General features: G+C 42.3%; 1 protein-coding gene and 1 long non-coding RNA gene across 4 annotated transcripts; one reads left to right on the forward strand and one right to left on the reverse strand.

Moving 5' to 3' along the window:
* Positions 1–545: 545 nt before the first annotated feature.
* On the reverse strand, positions 546–26190 carry NCOA4 (nuclear receptor coactivator 4). 3 transcript variants are annotated; one of them, XM_045024636.1, is made up of 10 exons: positions 26043–26190; positions 9170–9324; positions 7496–7636; positions 7216–7304; positions 6449–6557; positions 5536–5607; positions 4583–4729; positions 3378–4391; positions 2953–3042; positions 546–2505 (listed from the first exon to the last, which is right to left on the reverse strand). In XM_045024636.1, the coding sequence occupies exons 2-10, from the start codon at positions 9308–9310 to the stop codon at positions 2500–2502; spliced, it is 1809 nt and encodes a 602-aa protein (XP_044880571.1). In that variant the 5' UTR covers positions 9311–9324; positions 26043–26190; the 3' UTR covers positions 546–2499. The 3 variants fall into 3 exon arrangements, with proteins under 3 accessions (XP_044880571.1, XP_044880572.1, XP_044880573.1); XM_045024637.1 differs by lacking the exon at positions 26043–26190 and adding an exon at positions 15185–15335; XM_045024638.1 differs by lacking the exon at positions 26043–26190 and adding an exon at positions 15131–15284.
* On the forward strand, positions 15443–19182 carry LOC123374564. The gene is made up of 3 exons (XR_006581131.1): positions 15443–15523; positions 17969–18092; positions 19019–19182. It is a non-coding gene; the product is annotated as an uncharacterized LOC123374564 (long non-coding RNA).
* Positions 26191–27967: the final 1777 nt, after the last annotated feature.

Below are 27967 nucleotides of genomic sequence, written 5' to 3' on the forward strand. Positions count from 1 at the left end.
CAGAATTTGGGAAGTGATGAGAAATAGCCAGGCCATGAATTGCTTTCTCTGGTTTCACTGTCAGACAGGGGAAGAGGTCTGGTAGTGAGGTGTTGCCCTCTCCCCCATGCCAAGCATGCTGTTCAAGAGGCACCCAGGACCAGCCAACAAGTTATAATGCCTGCATGAAATAAAAGATCTTGAGGTGGCCAGGTGCTCTGCTTATGGCCATCCTTCACTCCATCTTCTCCTCTGCAAGGGCCCTAGAACAGATCCCCCCTTACAGCACCAGAAAGGACCTTCCAGTAGTACTCTTGAGGAGGCATTTGTTGCCATGCCTCTTCTTAGTAGCTTCTGTATTAAAGAGCACTCATGTAGCTTACTGGATAATCCGATATCAAAGGACAATATGCAAATCAGTCAAATGTGTGTGTTTACAGCCTCAAATGATGAGGGTGGAGGCTGTAGGGAACAGTGAAATAATTCTAAATTACAGAAAGCTGAACAAAGTTTATAAAATTCCCAAATACAGCTTTCCACAAAGAAATAAAAACCACCACACCCACTTTTGGCTGCAATGTTTTTTAATGGAAAAGACTAATCAATACTTTACATAAATATTAGTATTAACTAAATTGGGATTCTGTGAAAAGCAAATGAATACACACCCAGAAAGTTTTAAGGGCATAATGAATTGAATATGAAGTTAGCACTCATTAACTAAGGTTAAAAGGATTATAAAGGTGAGCTGCACATCAGACATCGTTAAATTTAACTGCTAATCAAAATAGGCTATCATTGGAGTTAGTCATAGTGTAGTCTTTCCAATCAGCAACAGGCAATATGGTCCGGTAAAAACTGAAGTTCAAAAACACTTTCTGATTTCAGTAGACAGCGCAAACTATTAAAATAAAAGGTCTTAAGTGGTCTGCTAATCTAAAGCCCTTATAGAGTCTATTTTCAGTGTGCAAAGGGCCAAGATTTTTTTAAAAAATCAGTTCACAGGCTATCTGAACATAGTGGTACACACAAATACTTTCATACTGTGTAGCACCAGGCAAGTGGTATTAAGTTTCAGTCCTTCAAACAAGATTTTCTTTCTGCACTGAAAAGCTGAGGCCATTTTTACGCCAGACAAACTTTAAGAAAACGTTATCTAAAAATCATCAGAAAAAAGTTAATGAAAATGAACAGGGGAAATTAACTGTGCAGATATTAAATAACTTTGCTAATTCTTCATGCAAGCTAGAAAACCTACTGCCCATTTGCACCTTGTACACCAATGGTTTCAGACAACTTATGCAGTTTCATAAGGGTTTAATAAATTGTATATTAAAGGAGGTATATTCATGCTATGTCCACTACTCCAGTGATCAAAATTAATCTGACCCCACTTCCCAACTCTGATACTAAGGTGATAGTTACCTTAACTATCTAAAACAGATTGAAAACTTGGTGGGATCCATGCACGTCACCAGCTGGAAAACACTGAACAGGATTACATCATATTAGGAGGCTCTCGACCCTCCAAAGTTCCATTTTTGTTAAGCATTCTGAGAGGTTTCCGTTTATAATTGTATGTGTCTATGAATTAGCTAAGGAAACATGACTACCAACATTTTATACAATATAAGTTAACTGCCAATTAGTCTAAAAATAGACATTTTTGAGTCACTATTACATTTTTTGTACACCAAATTGCTTTACTAAAATTGTAATTGTTACCTCATTAAATGCTGGGCACCTACTAGCTTCAGAGTGTATTGATTCACAAAGACTAACAGCACTGAAAAGACTGTCAGTTCAAAAGCAATTTAAAAAGATCTGGGCCAAATCTGTCCCAGTTCTCACTAGCTGAAGATCGCATTCAAAGGAAAAATTTGACAGGAAGGTCTTCCTTTAAAAGCACATCTAAGAGTTCTCATCATGTGTCAGGGGCCAAAAACAGTACATTTCTTTCAAAAACTGGAATACATTTAACAGCGTTGGGCTGAGTTGTACACAGGATGCAAGCAACAACTGCCATCCTTCAAAGGTTAACAAACAATTGCTTCCAACTAAAGAATAAGCTATCTGAAAAAGATGAATCCTTCTCAAGATAAATTTCTAGAATATGAAAGGCAACCTTTTGGGCAAGGAAACTGCAACACTATATAGTACATTCCAAGCACCAGAGATGCAGATTTCGCAGCAAAGACATTTCATTTTACAATTGCTCTGAGCTTCAACATGCTTCAAGTGATAACCCATAAAAGAAGCTTCACATAGGCCCATGAAAGATATGCTCTTACAAATGCCTATTGTGTCAGTGTGCTTATATTCAGCAGGCCTGCACTCAGGAGTCATTTATAACACAAAGGCATTTTCTGCACCATAACAACTCAGTTACCTATAAGTATAGTTTGTCTTTTAGCTAAAGCAGACTAGTCAGACACAATTATTCAGCAGACTGCAATGACATAGTATATGTATGTGTGGCAATCAGCAGGAAGGTGACGTGGTTCTAATGCTTCAGGTTCTTCACTTCTAGAACAAAACAATTCAGAATGCAGTTATTTTATTTTGTTCTCTGGTAAAAGAGAAAGTAACACACTGTGAGAGAAGCATGTATAAAAGGGATGTTGAAAATGCTTCACATAAAGATACTGTTTCTGGGGCTGAGTTTCTTGGTACTGGTAGGTTTCTGTTCTGGAATTCACCATAAACCATACAAAGATTCAATATTTAATATCAATTTACTTAACAGTGGGAATGATTCCCTCAACCTTCCCTGGCAGAAGAGGATGACAGAAAGAATAATGGAGGACCAGGAGGGGTGGGAATGGAGACGAGGGAATAGGTTAAGCTGCTAAAGACAGATATAGAAAGGAAATCATATGTTGCTTTTAATGTTTAAAAGTAGGTATCTTCAAGGATTATGGAATGCACAACTGTGTTTATTAGCAATGCATTTGTGTAATTGATTAATCTTACCTGTAAAGGAGTCTGGTACAGCCACTTTTCTCTATCTCCGTTCAGTTTCATACAGGCAAAAAGATCACAAACTGTAGGTAGGCCATAGTCCTGAAAAAGGGAATGTCTTTAATAATTATGTCCAAAATGCATCTAAGTTAGTTTTCCTGCATGTCTGCAATCTTTTAAAGGGGTCAGATCAAAGAAAGTTACATCTAATATTTTTTATGAGATGAATCTTAGCTATATTCGCTTTACAAAGTTTGTTGGATTTTAATACTGAGATGTATTTTATTTCAGCACTCTTAAAATAGTGGTTGAGCACTGAGAAGACAAGTTTTTTCAAAAACACTTGAGTTTGCTGTAAACCCAGGGCAAGAAGTAACACTGGTAATTATACTATCTTAACAGATTATCTAGGAACAAACATTAAAGATTATGCTCACTTGTGCCTTCTTGCGTAGCAGCCATTTATCTTCCACTGGAGGCTGGTTGACATTTTCTATATTCTTTGAAGACAACGTCCAACTGTTGACATTCAGAGGAAGGTGGAATGGGGCCAGGAGGTCTAGAAAGGGACTCTTGAAGCTAACTTCTGCTTTCTCCTGGTTTGCCTTTTCTTCTGTGCTTGCTGCTTTGTGCACTGATTTGGCTAGCCAGGTTGTCAATGGACTCTCAAGCAATGCTTTTAGAGGCTCTACAACCTTCACTGAGCTATCCAATTTCACTGTGGTAGTAGCTGACTCCTCTGGAAGCTGCCTGGAGGGATGAAGCCAAATGTTGACAGCAGATTTAGGCTTCTCAGACTCAGGGTTCACCACTGGTATCTGGCTTACTGGCATGCCATTTTTATCCTTCCCCTCTTTCTTCAGGAGCCACTTACACAGAGCTTCCTTTTCACAGCTGTCATCACACACACACTCTGAAAAGCTAGTGCATGGCTCATTAGCTTTGCACACATCTTCCACTTTAAATGGAGTCTTGGGGTGCTGTACAAGCCAGACGTTGGTAGATACCGTGGGTGATTTCTTCACATCATGATGCTCATTCAGGCACTTAAGATTTCCAAGGTTTTCTATCTCTACACTCTTGGCCTGACTGCCATGACAGTTAGTGCAGGAGTCAGCTTTGGGAAGCCAATCATTTATGTTATATTCCTCCCTAAAAGGTTTAAACACACATTTCCATTTCTCTTCTGAGGCACTACTTCCATTTTCTGGGTCTGAAGGAGTAAGCAGCCAGTCAGAAATGTCCATCTCTTCTTGCTCAAGGAACTCCAATTGATCCATCTTTTCAGTGGAAATGAAGGAGCCACTGGTGGAATAAGAGCTCTTGTGCTTATGGGGATCTGTTTTTTCAGAAGTTTCTTCTCTTTGCTGATTCTGCAGGAGCCAGTTTTCCAAATCTTTCAGATTTCCCCAGGCTTCCTCCAAATAACAGACTTTGGAAGAGTTTAAATCCTAAAAATAAAACAATTACTGTTTGTACAGTGACAGCTCAGAATATTTTGAGAATCAAGCAAGATGTAACAAGGGTAAGGCAGAGATGCAAGAAAAATATAATGGATGTGCTCCCCACCCTTCCAATTTCAACTGCAGCATGATACCACATTCCTCTTTAATACATTTTATTTAGTATGTGAAGAGCATACCTGGCTGGTCTCTGGCACGTGCTTTTTCATAAGCCAGTCCTCGGGGTTGATGCTGGGAGCATATGGAGCCTGGGAAATGCTAGCAGACTTGCTTCCAAGTAGCCAGTCACTGAGTGGGGAACCCAAAGTCCCAGACAATAGTTTCTTCTAAAAAAGAATGTATGGTCTCCATGTTATAAAAATAACTTTCATTGTGGAGGCAATCTACAGAGAATCTTAGAATGTACAGTGTGTCCAATGTATACCAATATTTATGTACCAAAAGAAGAACCACAGAAGTCCCTTCTCAAACCATCATCACAAAAGCCTCACAGTCATCTATGTGGCAGAAAACCAGCTTACTGCTGTGTGGTTTGCTTTTCCAATTGTTTCTAATTATCTAGAAACTAGATTGAAAACAGTTATGTGTACAATTAATCTGTATGACCCACAGTAATTCTGGATCCTGTGATCACTGCAGCACTTTTGACTGTACAGTCTCTCAAGCTACATGAAAAATACCTTGAACATAGCTGCATCTCTGTGCTGGACCCAGCATGGTGCCTCCCAGCTGAACTGTTGCAATACAACTGGAATGGTTCCAAATCCCTGTCTGGCACACTTAGGACTCGACTCCATTTATCCTCTAGCATTTGGACTAGAAGAGCCAAGCTGGAGCCACCCCATTCCACCCCCATGGACAAATTAACCCAAGTTCATATTTAAGGAGCTGATGTAAGGGAAGATGGCAAAAGGAAACTAGAACATCCTCCCAACAGGCATACTCAATTGCCACGTTGTTACTGGATACTCAAACCGCAATACACCTTGCCACATTATTACTGGATACTCAAACTGCAATACCTTAACAAGTGCCATAAAAATTACCAGTTAGGAAAGCTGAGAGATAGCAAGATTATGCTTACACTATCTTTAGTCAAATCCTATTTTCAGAAGACAAATATTCATTTTACCTGTTCATATTGGGCCAGCGTGCAGTTCTGCACTGACATCCAAGGGGAGGCATTTTCTGTCTCAGGAGTTTGCTATTTAAAAAAAGCATGAACAATAATCACTTTCCTCATTTTTAAAACTCAACTCCATTAAATTAAAAAAACAAATGTTTAAACATTAAGATTATAATGAAGCAGCATTAAAAGCACAGTTACAACTGGTAAACTCCTTTTATATCCCTCTAACTTCAAGATTACTGAAGGGCTGGGGGGAGGAAGGGGAAGCCTTCAAAATAAAGATGTTATGGCAAATTTCATTGTAGAGCAATTAAGCATAATTATTTCTGCTTTTATAAAGGTAAATGCTCCCAGAGTACTTTTTCATCAATATTGCCTACAACTGGCATCCGCTAAAGAAAGTCCCCACATTAAATTCTAACTGCTACAACAAAAAGCAAGAACGTATACCCGCCATCCTCCACCAGTCACCCTAACCTTCCAATCAACCTCTGCCAAAAACATATCTGTATGTTAATAAAATGCAGGTATACTTTAGGGAGGCTGCTGCACATATAGACTGACTCCAAATGTAGCTGAGGAGATACTTTTGAAATTGACTTCTTGGCAAATCATCAATAGCTTGGGGTTTTTTTATTACTGTATATAAATATCACATCCCTCCCATGTGATCATAATCTATCTGATCAAGTTCTACACTTTCTGATGTTGAAAAAACGTTGCTATATGCAATGGATGATTAGATGATGTGCCTAAAGCTGTAATAAAACATACACAAATATTTTATTTCAACTAGAGATTTAAAATGAAACCAGTTGAATAAATGATGAGGGAACTGCAGACACCCTCTCCCCTTAAAAATATCTGAAACAAGTATTTTCAACAGTGATCCTACTAGAAAAGCCTTGGTACTCACCATTGTTTTAATTGAGCCAAACGACATGATGGCCTGGCGAAGGAAAGATGTATCAGCCTCAAAGTTCAGGTTGGAAGACTCTTCTGGTTTGAGGGTCAGACTGCCTAGTCTAAAAGAATTCAGAAGATCTTCAATAAAAATTAAAGTTCACCCATAAGTTCAGTTAAATCCTTCACTAGCTTTAAGCTTATAAAACTGAGCCAATATTTGTATAAAGGCTTTTAATTGGCTCTGCTGCAAACAGTCAAAAATCTAAACTAATCGGAATTATTTATTTAGCTTTTTACACAAAAATAAAGAGAGATGTCCATCCAAGGCTCTATGTAGTAAAAACAGAAAAAAGTGAAATATCCAGCAAAAGAGCAAACTCCTCTCCCCACTTACTGCCTCCCAAATCAAATGACATCAAACCTTAACCTCTGCAGTAACCTGCACAAATAGTTGTGCTTGCATTACCATTTATGGTATCCTGACTTCTCTTTAAAGGATCAATTTAAAAATCTTACACTGAGATTTTCAAAGCAGTCCTGGGTATTTAGCCATACTCATCTTCTATCCTAGACTGTTCTGAAAATCTCACCATTAATTTTTTTTTTTTTTAGCAATTACCAAAAATAGCTTATAGTAAAGTATTATACATACATCATAAAAGCTAACTATGTAGAAGAGATGGTCTACAGACATTATGACCAGAAAACAGTTTAAATTCAATGTAAAGTCAAAATGAATAGCACTCTTCATTTATTCACATTATGTAATATTTTTACCTCTCCAGGCACACAGAAATCTGATTGACTAGGTCATTAGTATGGGGGTGTTCCAGTTGATGGATAAGACAATTGAACTGTCCCAGCAACTATATGAAAAATAAAACATTATTATTGCCTTAGCTCCAGTAAAGGCATCACATGTTCAAATTCATACTCTTATACTTGACACAGAATATACCTGTTCAAGATTTGTACTCTACCATGAATACATACTAGCAAGACCAGTGTATTTGAAAGGGCCAATATAGCTAAATTGAGTTAAACACACAAATCTTACCCAGTAGAGTTGGTATGTTTGCTGTTTCAAGGTCTCCTCTTTGAGCTGCTGAATGAGATCTACCTGTTCAAGCAGCCAAACTTCACGACTGCGCAGACATTCCATATGACGACTTATGCAGCTGTGAATCTGAGCTTTGACCTGCAAGATAAATACCAGCTGCATTTAGTATTTCTGGAATGTTTGCTGAGTAGTTCAAACCAGAGCATGCCCAATGTGTTGTGTGGTTTTTTTTGTTTGTTTTTTGGGGGGAGGAGAGAGGAAACCCACCCACTGAAATTAAATACTAATATTTTTGTATTAATCGTAATCACCTCAAACCATAACCTGAAATTTCTTTGTTCATAGAACACACCGAAGTCACCAACCTTCACACATCACAACATACAATTCACACACAACTTGCTGGGTTAAGAAAGCTATTGTATACAAGTCTGAGTATTCTCTGGACAAATGCAGTTTCAATTATTATTAACAAACTTTCACAAAAGTCAAATGTCGCTACCCAATTCCACAGACAGATAATATTAAATAGTCATATTTGTCATTTATGCATACTACAGTAACATCCAGAGTCCCTCGTCAGAATCTGGGCATCACCATGTCTAACAGGCAGGCAGAGGCAGCAGGGATAGGGGAGAAGGGAGGGAAATATATTGTGACACAGACATTAGCTTCCAACCACCTTCTTCTCACTCCATAAAATACATTTAATCTACAAATACAAACCATTTTGTAATCTATGTAATTGCACATTTATTCATCAAAGATGTGGGCTTATACTCAACATACTTACCAGTTACCCCACTTCAAAGTTCAAAGACCATTCCCATTGAAGGAGTACCCAAACACAAAGGATTATCAGTTTATTAAAACAGCTGTACTACTACATATTATTTGTATCACCTTTATATCTTTCAGTTTAAAGAAGTTATTTCCAGCCACATTAATAGTGAATCACTAAAAAAATCCCATTACAAATAAGAAACTATTAATAAAACCCAGAGACTAACACAAAACATATGCTAGTGAGATTGGATGTTGAGAAACTGCACTTTTTATTTTGCCTGGTGAGGTTAGCAATACTCAGATGCTTATGTTTTGTAAGGATAATAGTTGAGTAACAGTGAGATAATGGTTAGAGCTCTGTGTCTGTCATGGATTCCATGACTTTCTGCAACCTGCATGACCTCCGTCACTTCTGCAGCAGCCAGTGTCGCTGACCCCTGGGCTGCCCAAGCAGCTGGCTCCAGGGCCAGCCGCTCAGGTGGCTCCAGGGCCAGCCACACCAGCCGCTGCTGGAGCAGCTCTGCAGCCAGCTGCTTGGGCAGCCCCACAGCAAGCGCTGGGCAGCTGGTCCCTGGGACCGCCCGAGCAGGGCCCTGTGCAGCTGGAATGGGTGCTGCTGGCCCACTTCCCAAGGCTCTCTCCCACTCCCCAGATTTAGTCAGGGGTATTTATAGCATAAACAGGTCACGGGCCATGAATTTTTGTTCATTGCCTGTGACCTGTCCATGACTTTTACTAAAAATACCAATGACTAAATCGTAGCCTTAATAATGGTGCTTCTAGGACAGGGTGCTTATTGTTTCAGAAGACCAAGTATCTTGCAGAACTACCAATCAAAACTGAGGTCAAAGACTGGCAAAACGTTAAAAAGTATATTTTAAATACCTCTCTCCAGTTGACTTCAATTTGTTGTTCAGCCTTGACAACTCCAGCAATAGCTGTCTCCAAGTCTTTCTTAGCTTGAAGGCACTTTACAAGGGACTCCTTACTGCAGGAGCTTCCACTCCTATCCTGCGGTGGGCTCATTCTTGACAGTGTTCCTAAACCACAAGGAAATTTTGTTTTAACAACAGTGAAACTTAAATACTTCCAGAAGTCCCTGAAAGGATAAGAATGAGGAGGGCATAATCTGAATAGTCATCTGCATCTGCTGTCTCAGTAATATTAATCTGTTATTGAAAACACATTTGAAATGTAACTTTTCTAAAGGTCAAGAGACCAAAAACTAAAAAAAAAAAAAAAAAATGGTGTAAGAAAGTAATGTCCAGTAACTTTGTGGACAGAATGTCTGAATATAACAATCTTTGCCTTGGTTGTCTTCTCTGTTTACTTTTGGTACACAGCAATTTGCAATATCTGATGTGCTACAGAAAACAAGTTGTCTGGAAAAATATTAACGAGGAGGTCACATCAAGGTCTTGCGATTCTTCTGGGTAATTTTTCAGCATAGTAATTTATCCACACTACCAATATAAAAAGAAGATATACTGTGCTGCTAAATATCAATACGCTGAAAACTTCCTCATTAGATTTCTGTTTTCCACTGCTTTTAAACTTTTTCTAGCTAAGGAAGACATGGAGGATGGGAGAGGTCTGGAGAAGGGAAAATATATTACCTATCTTTAAAAAGGGGAACAAAGAGGACTGGGGGCTTACAAACCCATCAGCCTAACTTTGGTACCTGGAAAGAACTCAAACAAATTATTAAATAATCAATTTGTAAACAACTAGAGGATAACAGCGTTATAAGGAATAGCCAGCATGGATTTGTCAAGAACAAATCATGCCAAACCAACCTAATTTCCTTCTTTTGACAGGGTTACTGGGCTAGCAGGTAGGGGCAACGCTGTAGACTTGATAAAGCTTGACTGTAGTTAAGCTTTTGACACAGTCACATATGATATTCTCATAAGATAGCTAGAAAAACGTGGTCTAGATAAAATTACTATAAGATGGGTATATAACTAACTGAAAGACCATCCTCAAGGAATAATTAAAACTGGGAGGACTTATCCATTGGGGACCCGCAGGGGTCTATCCTCGGTCCGATAATTCAATACCTTCATTAATTTAGATAATGGAGTGGAGAGTATGCTTTTAAAATGTACAGATGACACCGAAGTGAGAGGGTTCACAAGCACTTCGGAAGACCAGAATTTGGAAGGACCTTGACAAATTGGAGAATTAGTCTGAAATGAACAAGACAAAATTCAATAAATGCTATACTTAGGAAGGAAATATTAAATGCAGATACAAAATGGAGAATGACTGGCTAGGCAGAAAAGAAAAAGATCTGGGGGTTATAGAGGATCACAAGTTAAATATGAGTAAGGTTACAATTTTGTCATGCACATTTTTAGTAAAAGGTAGGGACAGGTCATGGGCAATTAACAAAAATTCATGGAAACTGTGACCTGTCCCTGACTTTTACTAAAAATGTCCATGACAAGAAGGGCGAGGGAGGAGCGTCCAGCACCCTGCTCTGGAAGGGACTCCCACTTGTGGCGGCTGGGATCCCCTGCCGCTTGCAACAGCTAGAGAGCTGCACGGGTCCCCTGCATCCATGGGAATTAGGGAGCTGCCGGGGATCTCCCTCGCTGCCCGCGGCGGCTGTGGAGCTGATGGGGGATTCTCGGTAGCCGGGGAGCTGACTGGGGACTCTCGGCCACCACGGGAGGTGGGGGTATCCTGCAGCTCCCAGTGGCTGCAGGCTATAGTCACGGAGGTCTATGGAAATCACAAATTCTGTGACTTCAATCATAGCCTTAAATATAAGCCAACATGATGCTGTTGCAAAAAAGGCTAATGTAACTCTGACTCTGGAGTGTACTAACAGGAGTGTTGTATGCAAGACACAGAAGGTAACTGTGCACTCTACTTGGCACCGATGAGGCTTCAGCTGGAATAATGTGTCCAGTTCTGGGTGACACTCTTTATGTAAGGACCATTTGTTTTTCTGGGGATAGGAGGAGGAAACTTTCTGTCACTGGTGGAGCTGAACCTATGTTTGCAGCATTAGGGAATTTTTAGACAATGCTGTACTCTGAGAGGCCTAATTTAGAACAAGAGCTAACAGATTTTTCAGAGCTGTGCTATAAAACATGAGATTCATTTCAAAAGACTATCAGAAGAGTGCAGTATCTCTGGCCTTCTCTTGATTATGAAAAGTGGTCCAGTCTAGGCTGAGGTTAGGTAGGAAATGTTAGCTAAGCCCAACTACATCCTACCTTTTTGCTAGTCAGGACAAACCCTAAATGAGGCACAGAACTACTCTGAAAGGTATGATTCCCTTCCCCCCACTCACAACAGTTACCACAGTGAGAATTCTGTTTGGTTGAAAGACTGAACTACACTGCTTCCAATACACTTTTTTTAAAATAAAATTAGTTTCCTCTTCCTATCCCCCAAAATACAAAGGGTCTTACATAGATGTAAATAAGGAAACCCAAGACCTTTACACCAATGCAAATTTTCTTACAATAGAATGATAAACTATAAAATAACCTAGCAATACATTTTCTTTGACTTCCTAATATGTGTAAGTTACACCATCAGACTCTCTTTGATAAGACAATACAAGTATAAGGAAGTCCCACTATCAAGAGGTCTGAATGAGTAATGTTACACAAGCTCAGGACTTGTTTACACTGGCAATTTACAGCGCTGCAACTTTCTCACTCGGGCAGCAAGCTTCAGCACTGTGAAGCGCTAGTGTAGACAGTGCACCAGTGCAGGGAGTCGCGCTCCCAGTGCTGGTAGCTACGCCTCTTGTGGAGGTGGGTTTTTTTAGAGTGCTGGGAGGAGAGGAGAGCTCTCTCCCAGCACTCTGCCACAACCACACAAGCCACGTTAAAGCACTGCTGTGGCAGCACTTTAGCGTTGCCAGTGTAGACTAGCCCTCAGACTCCTTAGTGAATTTTACTCAAAACTTCTAGAAGTCACCCACAAACTGCATGTGCACAGGCTGGTCAGTTTCAACATATCCTCAAGTGAAGAGATACTATCTTTCTGCAGAAAGTTCTACACAAACATTTTGTAAGCAAGGCAGAAGGTTAACATTATTAGAATTCTGCAATGCATGAAGATCTGTACCACATTTACAGAAATTGTATCACAGTATTTTTGCCTGGTGGGAGTGGGCACTTATTACCCAAAAATTTCAGTTCCTCTGGGGATTTCAGTCAGTGCTGCAGAATGCAAGTTTCACTGTAAATATATTTTAAATCTGTGAAAATAAGTCTTTAGTAATAATATCACATGAAAATGCAGATAACCACCGTGAATGAAAGGACGAATAAACAGAACAAAACCCAAACACAAATGTATACATTCTACAGGGTGGTGTTGTATGGTGTGTTTGGTTTTCTCCCCATGGAAAAGGGTAGAAGCAACATTTTGTATGTAATATCAAAGATCACACCACGAGTTGTGAAGTAATTGCATCCAGTATCTCCTCCTCTTGAGAAACATATGATCATATTCAAGCTAGAACTAGAAGAGTACTTTAATTCCTTTTTTTAAATTTACGTAAGTCTCAATCAAATTACTCAGGATGCAGACGGCCAACCTACCTTGTCTCTATTTTTGCTTGAATATTATGTTTAATTCTAATATTAAAGCAATCATTTACATGTTCAATTAGTAAAACTTCTGTAATCCTTCTTCTTGCTACAGTGATTTTCAGTCCAAGAGAAGCCTTTTAATTTTCAAGTTCAGAGGACACTGCTAAATTTTATTTTTTTTAACTAATTAAAAAAAAAAATTCTGATGCAGCCTCCTCTAAATGTGTCCTGACTTCTCTTTCTAAGTTTCTTTTTGAACAGTTTTCTGCTCCCCTGCTAATATTAAGCAGCACCTTTTGGGTGAGCCAAGAACAAACTAATATGGTTGATTCTCTTCCCTTCCCTTTCCTGAATGATCCTTCCTGCTGCTAGGGTAAACTCCCTCTTGCACAGCCTGGAAAAGATTGTGCATGTGAGCCCACCCCCCAGGCACTACATAAGAGCAATGATGCTACTGCAGGGGTTCTCAGACTTTTGTACTGGTGACCCCTTTCACACAGCAAGCCTCTGATTGCGACCCCCTTATGCATTAAAAACACTTTTTTATATATTTAGCACCATTATAAGTGCTGGAGGCAAAGCAGGGTTTGGGGTGGAGGGTGACAGCTCGCGACCCACCATGTAGTAACCTCACGCTCCTCTGAGGGGTCCCAACTCCCAGTTTGAGAATCTCTGTGCTACTGCATAAGATGGAAGCATAACTGACCAACAAAACAATGACACTGGTTATATATTACATGCTGTTAATTGCACCTACTAACCCGTTACAGTAATCTTACCTACCAATTGTGACAATAGCAGTCACAATTTTTCAGAAGATAGTGATTTTTTTAAAGTTAATTTTGCAGTGTTATAGTTTGCATAAATAATAGTGAGCTTGAAGAGAGTGAAAATTACACTGGTTTTGCACATCTACTGAATGCAAAACCATTACAAGTTACAACATTTTGCAACTTACATATTTTAGAAGAGTAAAATTGACAATAGACTTGTCAGTTTCATGGTTGGCATTCAGTGTCAATTTTACCATGGTGGTAAAATACAGGAGGCCTGCCTATGCTACAGCTTTCAATTCAATTCATGTCACTTTCAATTCAATGTCACTCAATTTATTTCTACTCTACCAAGCTACAACCCATCAAAACAATATTATGGGTATATTACAAACTGTGAAGACCCAAATAGTTTACCAAAAATGTAGAGTTATAGGGAATTTCTGGTCAAGGACATTCACAATGACTGCCACTGGATCTTTCACACCTTCTTGAAGCAGTAAGAGCCTCAGTTTTTAACATTCTCATACAATAAATGCAGTTAATTCTAAAGAATGAAACGCTCAATTAATTATGCTGGTATTTGAGGGCTTGTCTCCATGGGACACTTAGGAAAGTTAAATCAGAGTTACCAAAGTTGTGACGGTAATGCACATAAATTAAAGCACATATCACTCACTCCCCTCATGCTCTCATTCAAAAGTAAAATGGCCTTAGTTCACCGTAGCTTAAGCTCTTTCTGCTCCAAGTAGCTGTTAAAGATCCAGCGTCACCCTTCATAAATGTTCCTAGCCAAAAACTCCCTAGCTTAAGCTACAGCAAACTCAGGCCACTTTAGTAATAGCATATGGAATATATTTGTCACGGTCTCAATTGTATATCATAGGTACAAAGCCATTGAGTTGTTTTACACATTTTATGTTTCAAAACTTTCTAGATTAAAAATACTAATTGCAATGTCTTTAAATATATGTATAGAAGACTGTTGATGTGAAACCGAAAATGATCAGGGAAAAGAGTCTGTACATCTTACAATTTGTATGATGAAAGCCCCTACATTAGTTAAAACTACACTTTCTTCTTCCTGCATTTCTATCCAATGATGGAAACAGTTCAGCAGTGACTCTGGTTATTAACAAGCTTTTAGTGTTTTCTCTTTCAGCATCCACTGATTCATACAGCTTTCTAGGAGTCACCCAAAACCTCTTTTAAACAAAATTGCAATCTTGTTCCAAATATCTGTTCAGGAATGCACAGAACAGTTTCTAGTGCAGAGGCAGGAACACATGAATTCTTCATACAAAAGAATGCAATTACAGTTTCTAATAAAAAAAAAGAGTCTGGAAACCAAAGACTTTGCTTGTGTCTAAGTGATTGGTCCCAAACTGTTTAATCTTCTCATTATCATTCTATTCTGAATATAACAAACACAACATACTAACAGAAATCCATGCGATCACAAGTCCCTGTGGTAAATATTTTATGCAAATCTTTAAAACATACACCCATACCGTTGAGTTTAGGTCACATCCCTGCAGTCTGAAAGCCAAGCCTGCTTGTCCTACCTGTTTACTGTTCGCCTTGTCTTCCCGTGCGACAAGCCCAGGTTGTCGCCGCCTTGTGTGGCCCCCGCAAATTTATCAGCTGTGAGCACTGAGTAGGTTTTTGGAATCTGCCAGCGCAGCTTACTTCCTAAACCCAGCCCTCGACCCCACGTGGCCAGGGCAGCCACAGCCGATACTCAATCTTGCACGTCTCCACAGAGAGGCGGGGTTTATGGGTGCACTAGTCAGAGAAACGCCTGGAAACAACCGTGGCTACACAGAGCTCTGACCGGCCGGAACGCTCATGCACAGAAACCCGAGGGAGGCTACAGCATAAATCTGGGAGAAAAAGCCGGATTGGTAATACTGAGAGAGCTGGGGGCTCGGGGAGGGTTTTGTGTTTTTTTAAGATTTAATAAAAGGTTTATTAAAATAAGCTTCTAGAGAAGTGGAATCTGTTAGGCTCTTTACTTTGCATGGTTGCTGCACAGAAGGAACACAGCTCTGCTGCTGAACACATGATGCCTGCTCCCAACCTTGGAGACAGACTTTAGTCTTCTAACCTCTGTCCAACAGGACAATGCAAAGGGGAAAGGCAACATTGGGGGTCTTAGAAAACTGCAAGTATGGCACATAGTGGTCTCCAAACAATCCCCTTTTGGAAATTAAAAGATGGAATTTTGTTTGCCAAACCTGCACACAGTTGCTTAGGGCCAAGCATGCAATCTGTGTATGTGGTTTGGCTAACAAACATGGATCCATTTGCTCAGAAAGATCTGTAACTTAGCTGTTCAACCAAATCTTCCACACTTTACATAAGAGACAATCTGTCCACATCAATCTTATTATTCTACTCAGCAAGGCCAAAAATAATTGGCTTGAGATCTAGGACCTTATGACAGCTATTATTCTCATACCATTCATGTACTATTCCGAAGGCAACCCATTACTCTGAATAACAAACCCATGAAGTAAGTTCCTCCTAGAACAACTTTGCTTTTAGGATACTGTGCACTAGTTAATAATGCACACACCATACTAAGACACCTAGAGACATAGTATGCACAAGACTTGGTCCAATTATTTTAATATGTGCCTAGTTTACAATGATTCTTTTCAAACCACTGAAGTAACTGACTGTCATCTGAATGGGATTAATTTTTAAGATGTTTTGATATTATCCTTGCTCATTTCAGGGAGAGAGTGTAAAATGCATAATTAGAAAATTCTATGTTTTAGTGTATGATTAACACCCATCTTTGATAATTATTTAGAATAGGTTAAACTGATCAAAAGAATTCAAGTGCCTAGAGTGTATGGCAAATCTGGTATATTGGTACATAAAAGACTCTCCCTATAATTCCAACCCATTTTGTAAAAAAAAAGTTATACTGAAGTGCTTTCTTGGGTGCAGTTCCTGGAACAATTTTATAAAACACAAAATATACACACACAGTTAACTAGCATTAGCCAGAAGCCTACATATCTAAGCTATGGAAATACTCTCTCTCTCATTGTTCTTTACAGTAATGATTCCTCTGGATAATCTTAGTAAATACCGACAATTATTTACAAAACAAATAATCTATTGCTTTCAGAATATAAATATAGGACTAAAAAAAAATACATCCAGGAGACAGAGGGAGAGGAATCTTTTGAGCCAGAATTTTAAATGTATGGGTAAATATCTACTTCACCCTTACATTTTGAATTATTCACTTGGAACAATTTTTTCTATCATTAGTTCTCAGATGGATTTGAAATGTGCTAAATTAAGATTTTTCCAAACAGGGAACAAATCTCATATAAATTACTCTCTTCTTGTATTAAAGACATCTGACATTCTGCAAATACTTCTCCAGGACAAGAGACCTTTTGGGATTAAAAAAAATAATTCTTTGAGCAGTAAGTGCAGTTAGCAATGTACTGGTACTGGCTGCCTCCAGGTAATACCCACTTAACCAACACACTACTCCACTGTAATGGCTCCTACTTAAACACAATAATAATACCTAGCTCTTGTACAGTGCTTTTCATCAATAAATCTCAAAGTTTAACGTACTTATCCTCACACCACCACTGTGAAATGGGGAAGTATTATAAATTATTATCCCCAAGAAGGACCAAATACATTTAGAAAATCAACTTCCTATTAAGGTCCAATATCACAGAAAATGGCAATGTTATTACATTTCTATTGCATGTTTTGACAGGAATTAATTCTTGTATCAAAAGATTAAAATTTCATGTTGTCATAGGGAGTATTCAAAAACTACCTTGGACTATTTAAAAAACAGTCCACATTAGCTAGGAAAGTATCTGAAATGCTTATATTAGGCTCTACTCAGCAGTACAGGCGGTCAATTAGCTCATTCTAGGTTTAATAAGATTCTTTCCTAGCAAATGCATTTTAGTATCCACTTGTCAGTTTAAACCACAAAACCAGAAAGTGCTGTAATACATCCCACTATTTTGTTACACATCCCTTCATTGGCTGTGACAATGTGTGTTACATACTAAAAAGATACCTAAAATATACTCAGCGAGCATATGGTTGGTAGCCTCTTTTACTTGTTGGGATGCAAGGAATAAAAAGCTGTAAACAACAATAGTCACCTGTAGGCTTTTCAATACTGTCAGTTTTCATTGATTCCCTGGGTCTTTCACACAGCAAGTGGGCAGAGGAAAAAAAGTAATAGGAAAATGTGCCACAAAAATTGCCAAGGCAGGATTGGGCGCAGATATAGCATCTGTTACTATTTTTGTAAATTGATGTTAACACTAAGTAATTATTTTGTTTCCCAGCATCAGAACACTCTGCTAAAGGCTTCAGAAAAAGAGGGTTTTACTAAGAACTCCTCTGCATGACAAACCAACAGAGTTAAAACTTTTCAGCTACAAAATGAAGACCATAATGCAGGGCCTCAAGGTGATACAGTAACTCCTCACATAACTGTTGCGGTTAACCTTGTTACCTTGCTGATCTATTAGGGAACAAGCTTGGTTAAAGTTACGCAAGGCTCTCTTTTAACATCTCTTATAACATCTTTTGCCAGCTGCCTGCTTTGTCCACTGCTTGCAGGATTCTCTGTAAGAGCAGCCCCTTCTTGTGGGGACTAGAACCAGGGGAGGCCAGCAGTCCTCCTCCCCCATCAGCTCCCCTAAATTCCCTGTAAAGTATGTGGCTCAGCAGCTGCCCAGCAGGAGTTCAGGTGGCCCTCCCCACACTGCCATGCTGCTCCTGCCCTGGAGCTGCTCCCAGGAGATTCCTGCTTGTTGGGGGAGGAGGGGAGAAGGATGCTGATATCAGGGTGTCCACCTGCTCCTGCTCCCCCCCCCCACTCGTACCCCCACTCCACAAAATGGAGGGGGGGGGGGGACACGGCTCAGAAACAGAAAGGAGGGAGCTAGCTGTTGCTTCCTGTCTGAACTGGATGAGCTGCTTAAAAGGGCAACGTACTTAAAGTGGGGTCAGCATGCTTAAAGGGGCAATTCAACTCTCTCGCACTCATGCACAACCTCCCCAGCACTTTGGAAAGTCAGCACCTGTGCAGCCATGCATGTGCTGTCAGGAGGAGGGAGTGGTGCGCTCCATCTGAGATTGTTAGTCACAGGTCAGTGGGTGGGTTTATGCAAATTCTGGACTCTTGGACCGGAGGGGGGGGGGGGGCGGCACCACCTCTGCAACTACTGTTTGCTACCTCACTCCATAACACCACATGCAGAGCAGCCTTTTACCTCTCAGGACCAAAATATACCGTGAAAGAGATCTCATGGCATAAGCTTAGGGCGAGCAACTGCAACACTAACAACAATTTTAAGAGATTAAAAAACGCCTCTGTCTTTACACACCAGGAACAGCAGAAAGGAAATCAGCAGGACCAGCACGTCCACGAGCCCAACAAACATCCATTCCTACCTCCTGGGAGGGAGTTTACTCTAGCAGCAGGAGGGGTCAGCCAAGCACTAGTTCATCATTTAGCAGCAAGGCATTCCCTGGGAAATATTTCACTCTCTTACTCCACCACCTCAACCAAGATTCATTATAATTCGTTGCTGTGTACAATATTAAACTGTTTAAAATTGTTTAAAACTTATACTGTATATGTATATAATGTCTTTTGTCTGGCAAAACAAATTTCCCTGTATCCTAACCCTCCTCTCCCCCCATTTACATGAATTCTTATGCGGAAATTGGATTAGCTTAACATCGTTTTGCATAAAGTAGCATTTTTTCAGGAACATAACTACAATGCTAAGTGAAGAGTTACTGTATGTCAGAATTTTCAGTGCTCAAACTGAGACCTTTCCCCCACCTCCCTAAAAGATTATTTTCTATATTCCTCAGCTCTTGCATTTCTATTTTTTGGTCCAAATGCTCAGGGACTAAATAATAATTTTGGTTTAATGAAAAAGATCACATGCCAGGGTGGGACAACAGAATAATTTACAAGCTTTTCATCGGCAACAGCATCATCTGAATTACTGCTTATATAGATTGTTTTCATACATTTCAAATGCAGATTGGGTCAGAAACACCCATAAAACTGGTAATTTGTAAACATTAATTACCAAGTTAAGAGAACTTTTGGAGACAAAAAAATTATTCTTGACAGAGTCTATCTATATTAGTAAAATTACTTCTTGTTGACTATGATTGTCGCTAACAGGTCACCGTAATGATCCAAATGAGCTACTGTTGTAAACTGTTTAGGTTGCTAACGCTTGTCTATATTAAAAGACTGAGATGTTTCCCATTATAGTACCAATGAATCATGGTTCTCCTAAAGTACCTATCCCAAAATGCAGACCCCACAAATCCTCTTAACAGAAGAAGAAGTGCTGTAGCAAAATGTAAAGTGTAATCCCTATTATAAGCATTTTTCAATCTAAAATAGCATGCATTTAATAAAATTTGGTGTCAGCATTCCCCTTCTCCAAAACACAGGTCTTTGTTGTATGCTGTACCTTATAAAACAGAAGCCCATACATAGTTACAGAAGCTGCAGTAGGTGCAAAACAAGAGAGGAATCTGGAATTACTACCTTAATGAACAACAACAAAAAATGCTTCACATAATGCACTTTGCAAAACTGGAGATTAGACGTGCTCTTTATCTACCCATGCCATTTTGGAATTGTATCAAGTGAACTTGTGTTGCTGCACTTCCATCCACAGTAACACTGGAATAGTTCAGACTGAACCAGTTATAAGATTTGCTCAGAGTTAATGCAGTAATACTTGAGTAACACACTTGAGAAACATTACAAACACTAGTGTGGAAAGTGTTTTAAATGTGTTCTAGATGTTTGAAATGGTTCTTTTAAGTGTTGGAAGTCTGTAATGTAGTTGGGACACACAAGTTCAGTACCCTGCTTAAAGCCTGATTGTGGTTTTATGGCATTTACATTAAAAGTAAAAGTAAACCTTTTTCAGCAAACCCCTCCCTCCACCCGAGGGGTAACTGTTGTTTATACTCATTATTAGCATGCAGCATTATTGTAGTCATGTCTTACTCCTGGGAGAATTCTGCATCACTTCACACATGCAGAATTCATGTGCCACTCAGAATTAATTTTTTTCTCAGCAGAAAATTCATTCTGCCAAGAAGTGTTGCAGTTATACTTTTTGGCCACATAAGAACTGTCATACTGGGTCAGACCAAAGGTCCATCTTCCGACAGTGGCCAATGCCAGGTGCTTCAGAGGGAAACGAACAGAACAGGTTCATCAAGTGATCCATCCCCAGTCATCCATTCCCAGCTTCTGGCAAACAGAGGCTAGGGACACCATCCCTACCCATCCTGGCTAACAGCCATTGAGGGACCTATCCTCTATGAATTTATCTTGTTCTTTTTTGAACCCTGTTATAGTCTTGGCCTTCACAATATCCTCTGGCAAAGAGTTCTATGGGTTGACTATGCATTATATGAAGAAATACTTCCTTTTGTTTGTTTTAAATCTGCTGCCTGTTAATTTCATTTGGTAACCCCTAGTTCTTGTGTTAGGAGAAGGAGTAAATGACATTTCCTTATTTACTTTCTCCACACTAGTGATGATTTTATAGACCGCTATCATATCCCCCCTTAGTTGTCTCTTTTCCAAGCTGAAAAGTCCCAGTCTTATCCATCTCTCCCCATATGGAAGCTGTTCCATACCCCTAATTATTTCTGTTGCCCTTTTCTGAATCTTTTCCATTTCCAATGTATCATTTTTGAGATGGGGAAACCACATCTGCACACAGTATTCAAGATGTGGGCCTACCATGGATTTATATAGAGGCAATATGATTTCTTGTCTTATTAGCTATCCCTTTCTTAATGATCCCCAACATTTTTTTTGGACTGCCTCTGCATACTGAGTGGATGTTTTCAGACAACTATCCACAATAACTCCAATCTCTCCTTTTCTTGAGTGGTAACAGCTAATTTAGACCCCACCATTTTATACATATACAGTCGAACCCATTTATGTCGACCTCGGTTAACTTGCCAATCCTGTTAAGTCGACGGTTTACAAGTGGAACCGCCAGACTCCCTCTTTGGCTTATGAGTTTCTCATCCCTTATGTCGATTTGCAGAACCCTAATATCTCGAGCCCGTCCCCGACCCACCGTGTCCCCAGCCGCCGGCTCCCCGGCTCTCCAGCCGCGCGGTTCCCCAGCCGCCCGCTTCCCGCGTCCCCAGCCGCCGGCTCCCCGGCTCTCCAGCCGCGCGGTTCCCCAGCCGCCCGCTTCCCGCGTCCCCAGCCGCCCGGCTCCCCGCGTCCCCGACCCACCGTGTCCCCAGCCGCCCGCTCCCCGGCTCCCCAGCCCCGCGGTTCCCCGCTTCGCCGTCCGCCCGTCCGCCCGGCTCCGCTTCCCCGCCCGCCCCCGCATACCCGGTCCCTGCCTGTCCCCGCCCGCCCGGCCCGCATACCTGGTCCCTGCCCGTCCCCGCCCCACATACCTGGTCCCGGCTTCTGCCGCCCGCCCGCCGGCTCCGCTACCCCGCCCGCCAGTCCCCGCTTCCCCGCCCCCGCATACCCGGTCCCTGCCTGTCCCCGCCCGCCCGGCCCGCATACCTGGTCCCTGCCCGTCCCCGCCCCACATACCTGGTCCCGGCTTCTCCTGCCGCCCGCCCGCCGGCTCCGCTTCCCCGCCCGCCGGTCCCCGCTTCCCCGCCCCGCATACCCGGTCCCGGCTTCTCCTGCCGCCCGCCCGCCGGCTCCGCTTCCCCGCCCGCCGGTCCCCGCTTCCCCGCCCCGCATACCCGGTCCCTGCCTGTCCCCGCCCGCCCGCCCGGCCCGCATACCTGGTCCCCGCCCGTCCCCGCCCGTCCCCGCCCCACATACCTGGTCCCGGCTTCTCCTGCCGCCCGCCCCGCCGGCTCCGCTTCCCCGCCCGCCGGTCCCCGCTTCCCCGCCCCGCATACCCGGTCCCTGCCTGTCCCCGCCCGCCCGCCCGCCCGGCCCGCATACCTGGTCCCTGCCCGTCCCCGCCCCACATACCTGGTCCCGGCTTCGCCTGCCGCCCGCCCGCCGGCTCCGCTTCCCCGCCCGCCCGTCCGTCCGTCTGTTCGTCCGTCCGCCCGGCTCCGCTTTGCCGGATCCAGCCACGTGCAGGCAGCGCGGTAAGGGGGCAGGGAGGGGGTGGGGGGGTGGATAGGGGTTTATCTCGATCATTGGTTATCTCGATGGCTTTTGGCAAACCCCTAGGCCGTCGAGATAACAGGGTTTAACTGTAGTTGGAATTATGTTTTCCAAGGTGCATTACTTTGCATTTATCAACACTGAATTTCATCTACCATTTTGTTGCCCAGTCACCAGAACAGAGAACAGCTGCTCCCGGTTGCGGATAGGGAAGAGCAGAGGCTGCATTCCTCACAGCACCTGCCTGTGGGGCCAGGTCAGGAGGCACAGGATATGGGGGGACAGACAGCGTGGGGAACATGGAGCTGCTGGAGTGTCACAGACTGGGGTTCAGAAGGGCTAGTGGGGGGACAGACTGGGGCAGGGGCTGAATGGGAGTGGGGGGCAGGGGCTGAATGGGAGTGGGGGTGCAGGGACACATGGAGATGGGGGGAAAGGATGGCTGAGTGGGGGTGAAGGAACACATGGGGATGGGGAAAGAGGGTGGCTGACTGAATGAGAGGCTAGGGATCAGCCAGGGTCTGCATGGAAGAGGCTCCCTAACAATCCCTTCCCCCAACAAACTAAAAAGAACCTGTTCCATACTTCTCCTACCCACACCTAACAACCCTCCAAGTTCATTCTCAGGTTCCTTCCCAACAATTACTTCCCTCTCCCTCAGCTCCTCCGTTACCCCAACTCCCCCAAGCCTTTGCACTGCTTCTGAGTGCCCATTAAATGAAAGCTCTTCGTAGAGTCCCCCTATGTCCATCCCTGTTATAGCAGTCTCTGTTCCAACATGATATCCACAAGTCATTCCATCACTTCAAGGCTATTCTATAATCCCAATGAAGTATGGAATGTGAGGCACATTCCTTTGAAAAAAACCATGCCATATATTAACAATGCCTATATTTTATACTTTTAGAATATATAAAAAAGACTTTCAGAGAAAAAAAAACATGCAGTATGTCAAAAGAAGTAACTTTGGGGAGTTTCACAACATGGTGCATGGTGGGTTGTCACAATGCAGGAAATGTGACAAGGACGGACACACTAGGACTTGAAATAAAAACTAACTATTTAGGTGGAAGTTAAGCATAACCCTTAACCTGGCAATGGGGAGAGACATTCAAGATATAGTTAAAAATTATTGGAATTTAATGTATTACCATTGTAAGTGACCTTATAAGGAAAATCCAAATGTTCTTCCTGTTAAGACTGCTTCCATATTCATCTTCTTTTGTACCACTCCCTACTCCAGCCCTGCTCTGCCAATTATGCTTCTCTTGGTACTATATTTCCATAAGCACCTCTCTGCCTTCTCCGATGCTACCCCTCAGACCCTGGAAACCCTCACATTTGTTTTCACTGCAGCCTCCCTCTCCCCCTTCAAAACCACATCTTCCATACTATGTCTTACCTAGCCTGGAGTTAAATTCTTTGCAGAACACTATGTCCACCTACGGCACTGTATTAAAAAGCAAATTTAGAATCACTACTGGTAATTTCCAAAATGCTCAAGTCCCAGTGACTCAAGCTTGGCCTACACTTAAAAGTTCAAAATAGCTGTCAGGGGTATGAAAAAACCACACACCTGAACACATAGCTATGCTGTCCTAACCCCCAGACATAGACTGCTATGTTAACAGATGTCCATGGACCCAGTCACCATCTCTTGAGGAGCCTACACCAACAGAAAACCCCTTTGGTCAGCATAGCATGTCTCCACACTACAGTACAGGGTTGTGATGGCATACCTACTGACACAGCTATGCTGTGGTGTAAACACAGCCTTAGGTGCTTTTGAAAATTTTGCCCTACATCTAATTAACAAAAGCAAGCCAAAAAAGATTTTTGATCATGCTCAAATATATTTACCAAGAACATGTGATACAGAATATATGATTGTGTAGGTCAGGATGCAGGAAATATTTCACTATTTGAACACAAAGAAAATCACAGTTTCAAAATTGCTTAATTTACTGAGGTTCAGTGCTACCCATAATAAACTGTAAGATAAATTATTAAACCAACAAGGCTGTGCACCCATCACTTTGTTTATTATTCTTTATTAGAAGCAGCAAAGAATCCTGTGGCACCTTATAGACTAACAGACGTTTTGCAGCATGAGCTTTCGTGGGTGAATACCCACTTCTTCGGATGCAAGTCACAGGATTCTTTGCTGCTTCTACAGAACCAGACTAACACGGCTACCCCTCTGATACTATTCTTTATTAGTGCATCAAATAGAGAATTGTTTTGTTTAGTTTGTTTGGCAAAAGCTACCTTTAAAAAAAACAGTCATATTTGCAATCATTAGACTTACTTATATTTGCAATGATGTGGGTACAAAACTGACAAACTCCTATTATGCAGATCAGTGGTTCTCAACCAGAGGTACATCAACTCAGCTAGGTATTTGCCTAGTTTTACAACAGGCTACGTAAAAAGCACCAGCAAAGTCGGTACAAACTAAAACTTCATACAGACTTGTTTATACTGCTCTACAGACATTGAAATTCAAGTACAATATTTATATTTTGTTGATTTTATAACTAGATGGTAACAATAAGAAAGTAATAAGAAAGTGCATCCGACCAAGTGGGTATTCACCCACGAAAGCACATGCTGTTAGTCTATATGGTGCCACAGGTCTCTCTGCTGCTTTTAATAAGAAAGTAACCAATTTTTCAGTAATAGTCTGCTGTAATACCTTTGTGTTTTCAATGTCTGATTTTGTAAGCAAGTAATTTTTAAGTGGAGCAAAACTTGGGGGTATGCAAGACAAATACGATTCCTGAAAGGGGTACAGTAGCCTGGAGAGGCTGAGAACCACTGATGTAGCTTGTGGTAACCCCCAGCATGTGCTCTTCAAGCAGAGAAAGCCCAGCTCTAGGCGCTGTCCTCAAGGCCTCCCGCACCCTCTGCCCCCACTTCCCTCTCTGCACCTGGCAGCACCTCTCCGCCCCGCCTGTCTGCACGGCTGCCCCACGCGTTACAGGGGTGGTCACTGTCACCCGCCGTGTCGCAGCCCCCGGGGGCAGCGCGGCCCGCAGCGGCCGCCCGCGCGCGTTACCGGCGGGGAAAGCCCCGTATGCCCAGGCCGGAGCGGCGCTGCGCCCCCCCACCCCGGCGCACACGGGGCCTGAGCCCGGCCGGCGGGGGCGCGAGGCGGCACCCCGGCTCCGGGCGGGCACGAGCCGGCGGGGTTTCCCCAGCGGGTGACGCAGGGGGGAGGGGTGCCCAGTCCCGGTGCGCTCCGCACTTACCGGCTGGCGCGCGGGGAGGGTCCCAGAGACGCAGCGGTTTGACCTCACGGGCTGGAGGCTCAACGCAAAACGGGAGAGGGGAAGCGAGCGGCTACTCTCGCGAGAACTGTGCCCGTCATGAAGCCTCGCGTGGAGCAGTGAGCATGTGCTGCCCCGTAGCGGCCGAGAGGCGACACTACACGCGCGGGCATCTTGCCAGCCCGAGTTTCCTGCTGCGCTAGAACTGCGTCTACGCATGCTCAAAACCCGTGTCCCTCCCGCCCCGTTTAGCGGGGGATGGGGGGGCAATGGGAGAGGGGGACTGGCCGAGGACGGAGGCCCCTCCCCGGCGGGGGGGGCGGGGTTGCCTGCTGCAGGGCGGGTGACAGGAGCTGGTGCTGCTGAGCACCGTGAGGCCAGGGCATGGCACACAGGCGCTAACAAGCCCGGGGAAGCAGCTCTCCTCAGCCCAGAGCTGCCCTGGGGCACGCGGCTCGGTGATGGTCATAAGAACGGCCGTACAAAGGTCCGTCCAGCCCAGTATCTGTCTACTGCCAGTGGCCAATGCCAGGTGCCCCAGAGGGAGTGAACCTAACAGGCAATGATCCAGTGATCGCTCTCCTGCCATCCATCTCCTTCCTCTGATGAATAGAGGCTAGGGACACCATTCCTTACCCATCCTGCCATTAATGGACTTAGCCTCCATTAATTTATCCAGTTCTCTTTTAAACCCTGTTATAGTCCTAGCCTTCACAACCTCCTCAGGCAAGGAGTTCCACAAGTTGGCTGTGCGATGTGTGAAGAAGAATTTACTTTTATTTGTTTTAAACCTGCTGCCCATTAATTTCATTTGGTGCCCACTAGTTCTTATATTATGGGAACAAGTAAATAACTTTTCCTTATTCACTTTCTCCACACCACTCATGATTTTATATACTTCTATCATATCCCCCCTTAGTCTCCTCTTTTCTAAGCTGAAAAGTCCTAGTCTTTTTAATCTCTCTTCATATGGGACCTGTTCCAAACCCCTAATCATTTTAGTTGCCTGTCTCTGAACCTTTTCTAATGCCAGTATATCTTTTTTGAGACGAGACGACCACATCTGTACACAGTAGTCAAGATTTGCGTACCATGGATTTGTATAAGGGCAATAAGTTATTCTCCGTCTTTTCTCTTTTAATGATTCCTAACATCTTGTTTGCTTTTTTGATTGCCGCTGCACACTGCGTGGACATCTTCAGAGAACTATCCATGACGACTCCAAGATCTCTTTCCTGATTAGTTGTAGCTAAATAGCCCCCATCATAGTGTATCTATTATTTTTTCCAATGTTCATGACTTCACATTTTTCCACATTAAATTTCAGTTGCCATTTTGATGCCCTATCACTTAGTTTCATGAGATCTTTTTGAAGTTCTTCACAGTCTGCTTTGGTCTTAACTATCTTGAGCAGTTTAGTATCGTCCAAACTTTTGCAAACCACCTCACTGTTTACCCCAGTGGTCCCAACCTTTTTGTGGCCAGTAGCACATTCATGTTTTCAGAAGAGTGTGCCAGGCGCCAACAATTTTTCAAGGCTTATTTTGTATTTGTACATTAAATAATACAAAAAAATTATATTTATTATGACATAATATATGAATCCATAAGATAAAGGTAATTTTACATGTAAAAGGTATTAATTAAATTATTCGGCAATTACTCTTTCACCATACCATGTGAATTTGCTCTTTTTTATCTACCTGTCAGAAAAATTAAGGAGTTTTTACAAAATAAATATAAAACACAGTTTTTATCTTATTTATTTTAAAAAAGTAAAACATTGTTGAACTGCTGGTCCAAATATATTTATTATTCTTTAACATAAAATGAAGCCTGCAGCCCCGGAGTTCTCTGTCGCCAGCAGGCACGGGGCCATGGCTTCTCTCCAGCTTAAGACGCGGCCT

The sequence above is a fragment of the Mauremys mutica genome, chromosome 7 (genome assembly GCF_020497125.1).
Source record: "Mauremys mutica isolate MM-2020 ecotype Southern chromosome 7, ASM2049712v1, whole genome shotgun sequence".
Taxonomy (NCBI): Eukaryota; Metazoa; Chordata; order Testudines; family Geoemydidae; genus Mauremys; species Mauremys mutica.

Excerpts from the sequence above, each read along its gene's own strand:
- NCOA4 (XM_045024636.1), bottom strand. The coding sequence starts at position 9,310 with ATGAGCCCACCGCAGGATAGGAGTGGAAGCTCCTGCAGTAAGGAGTCC. Across the intron at positions 5,608-6,448 it reads TTGGCTCAATTAAAACAATG|CAAACTCCTGAGACAGAAAA; the intron begins GTGAGTACCAAG and ends TTTTTTAAATAG. Across the intron at positions 3,043-3,377 it reads TGCTACGCAAGAAGGCACAA|GACTATGGCCTACCTACAGT; the intron begins GTGAGCATAATC and ends TCCCTTTTTCAG.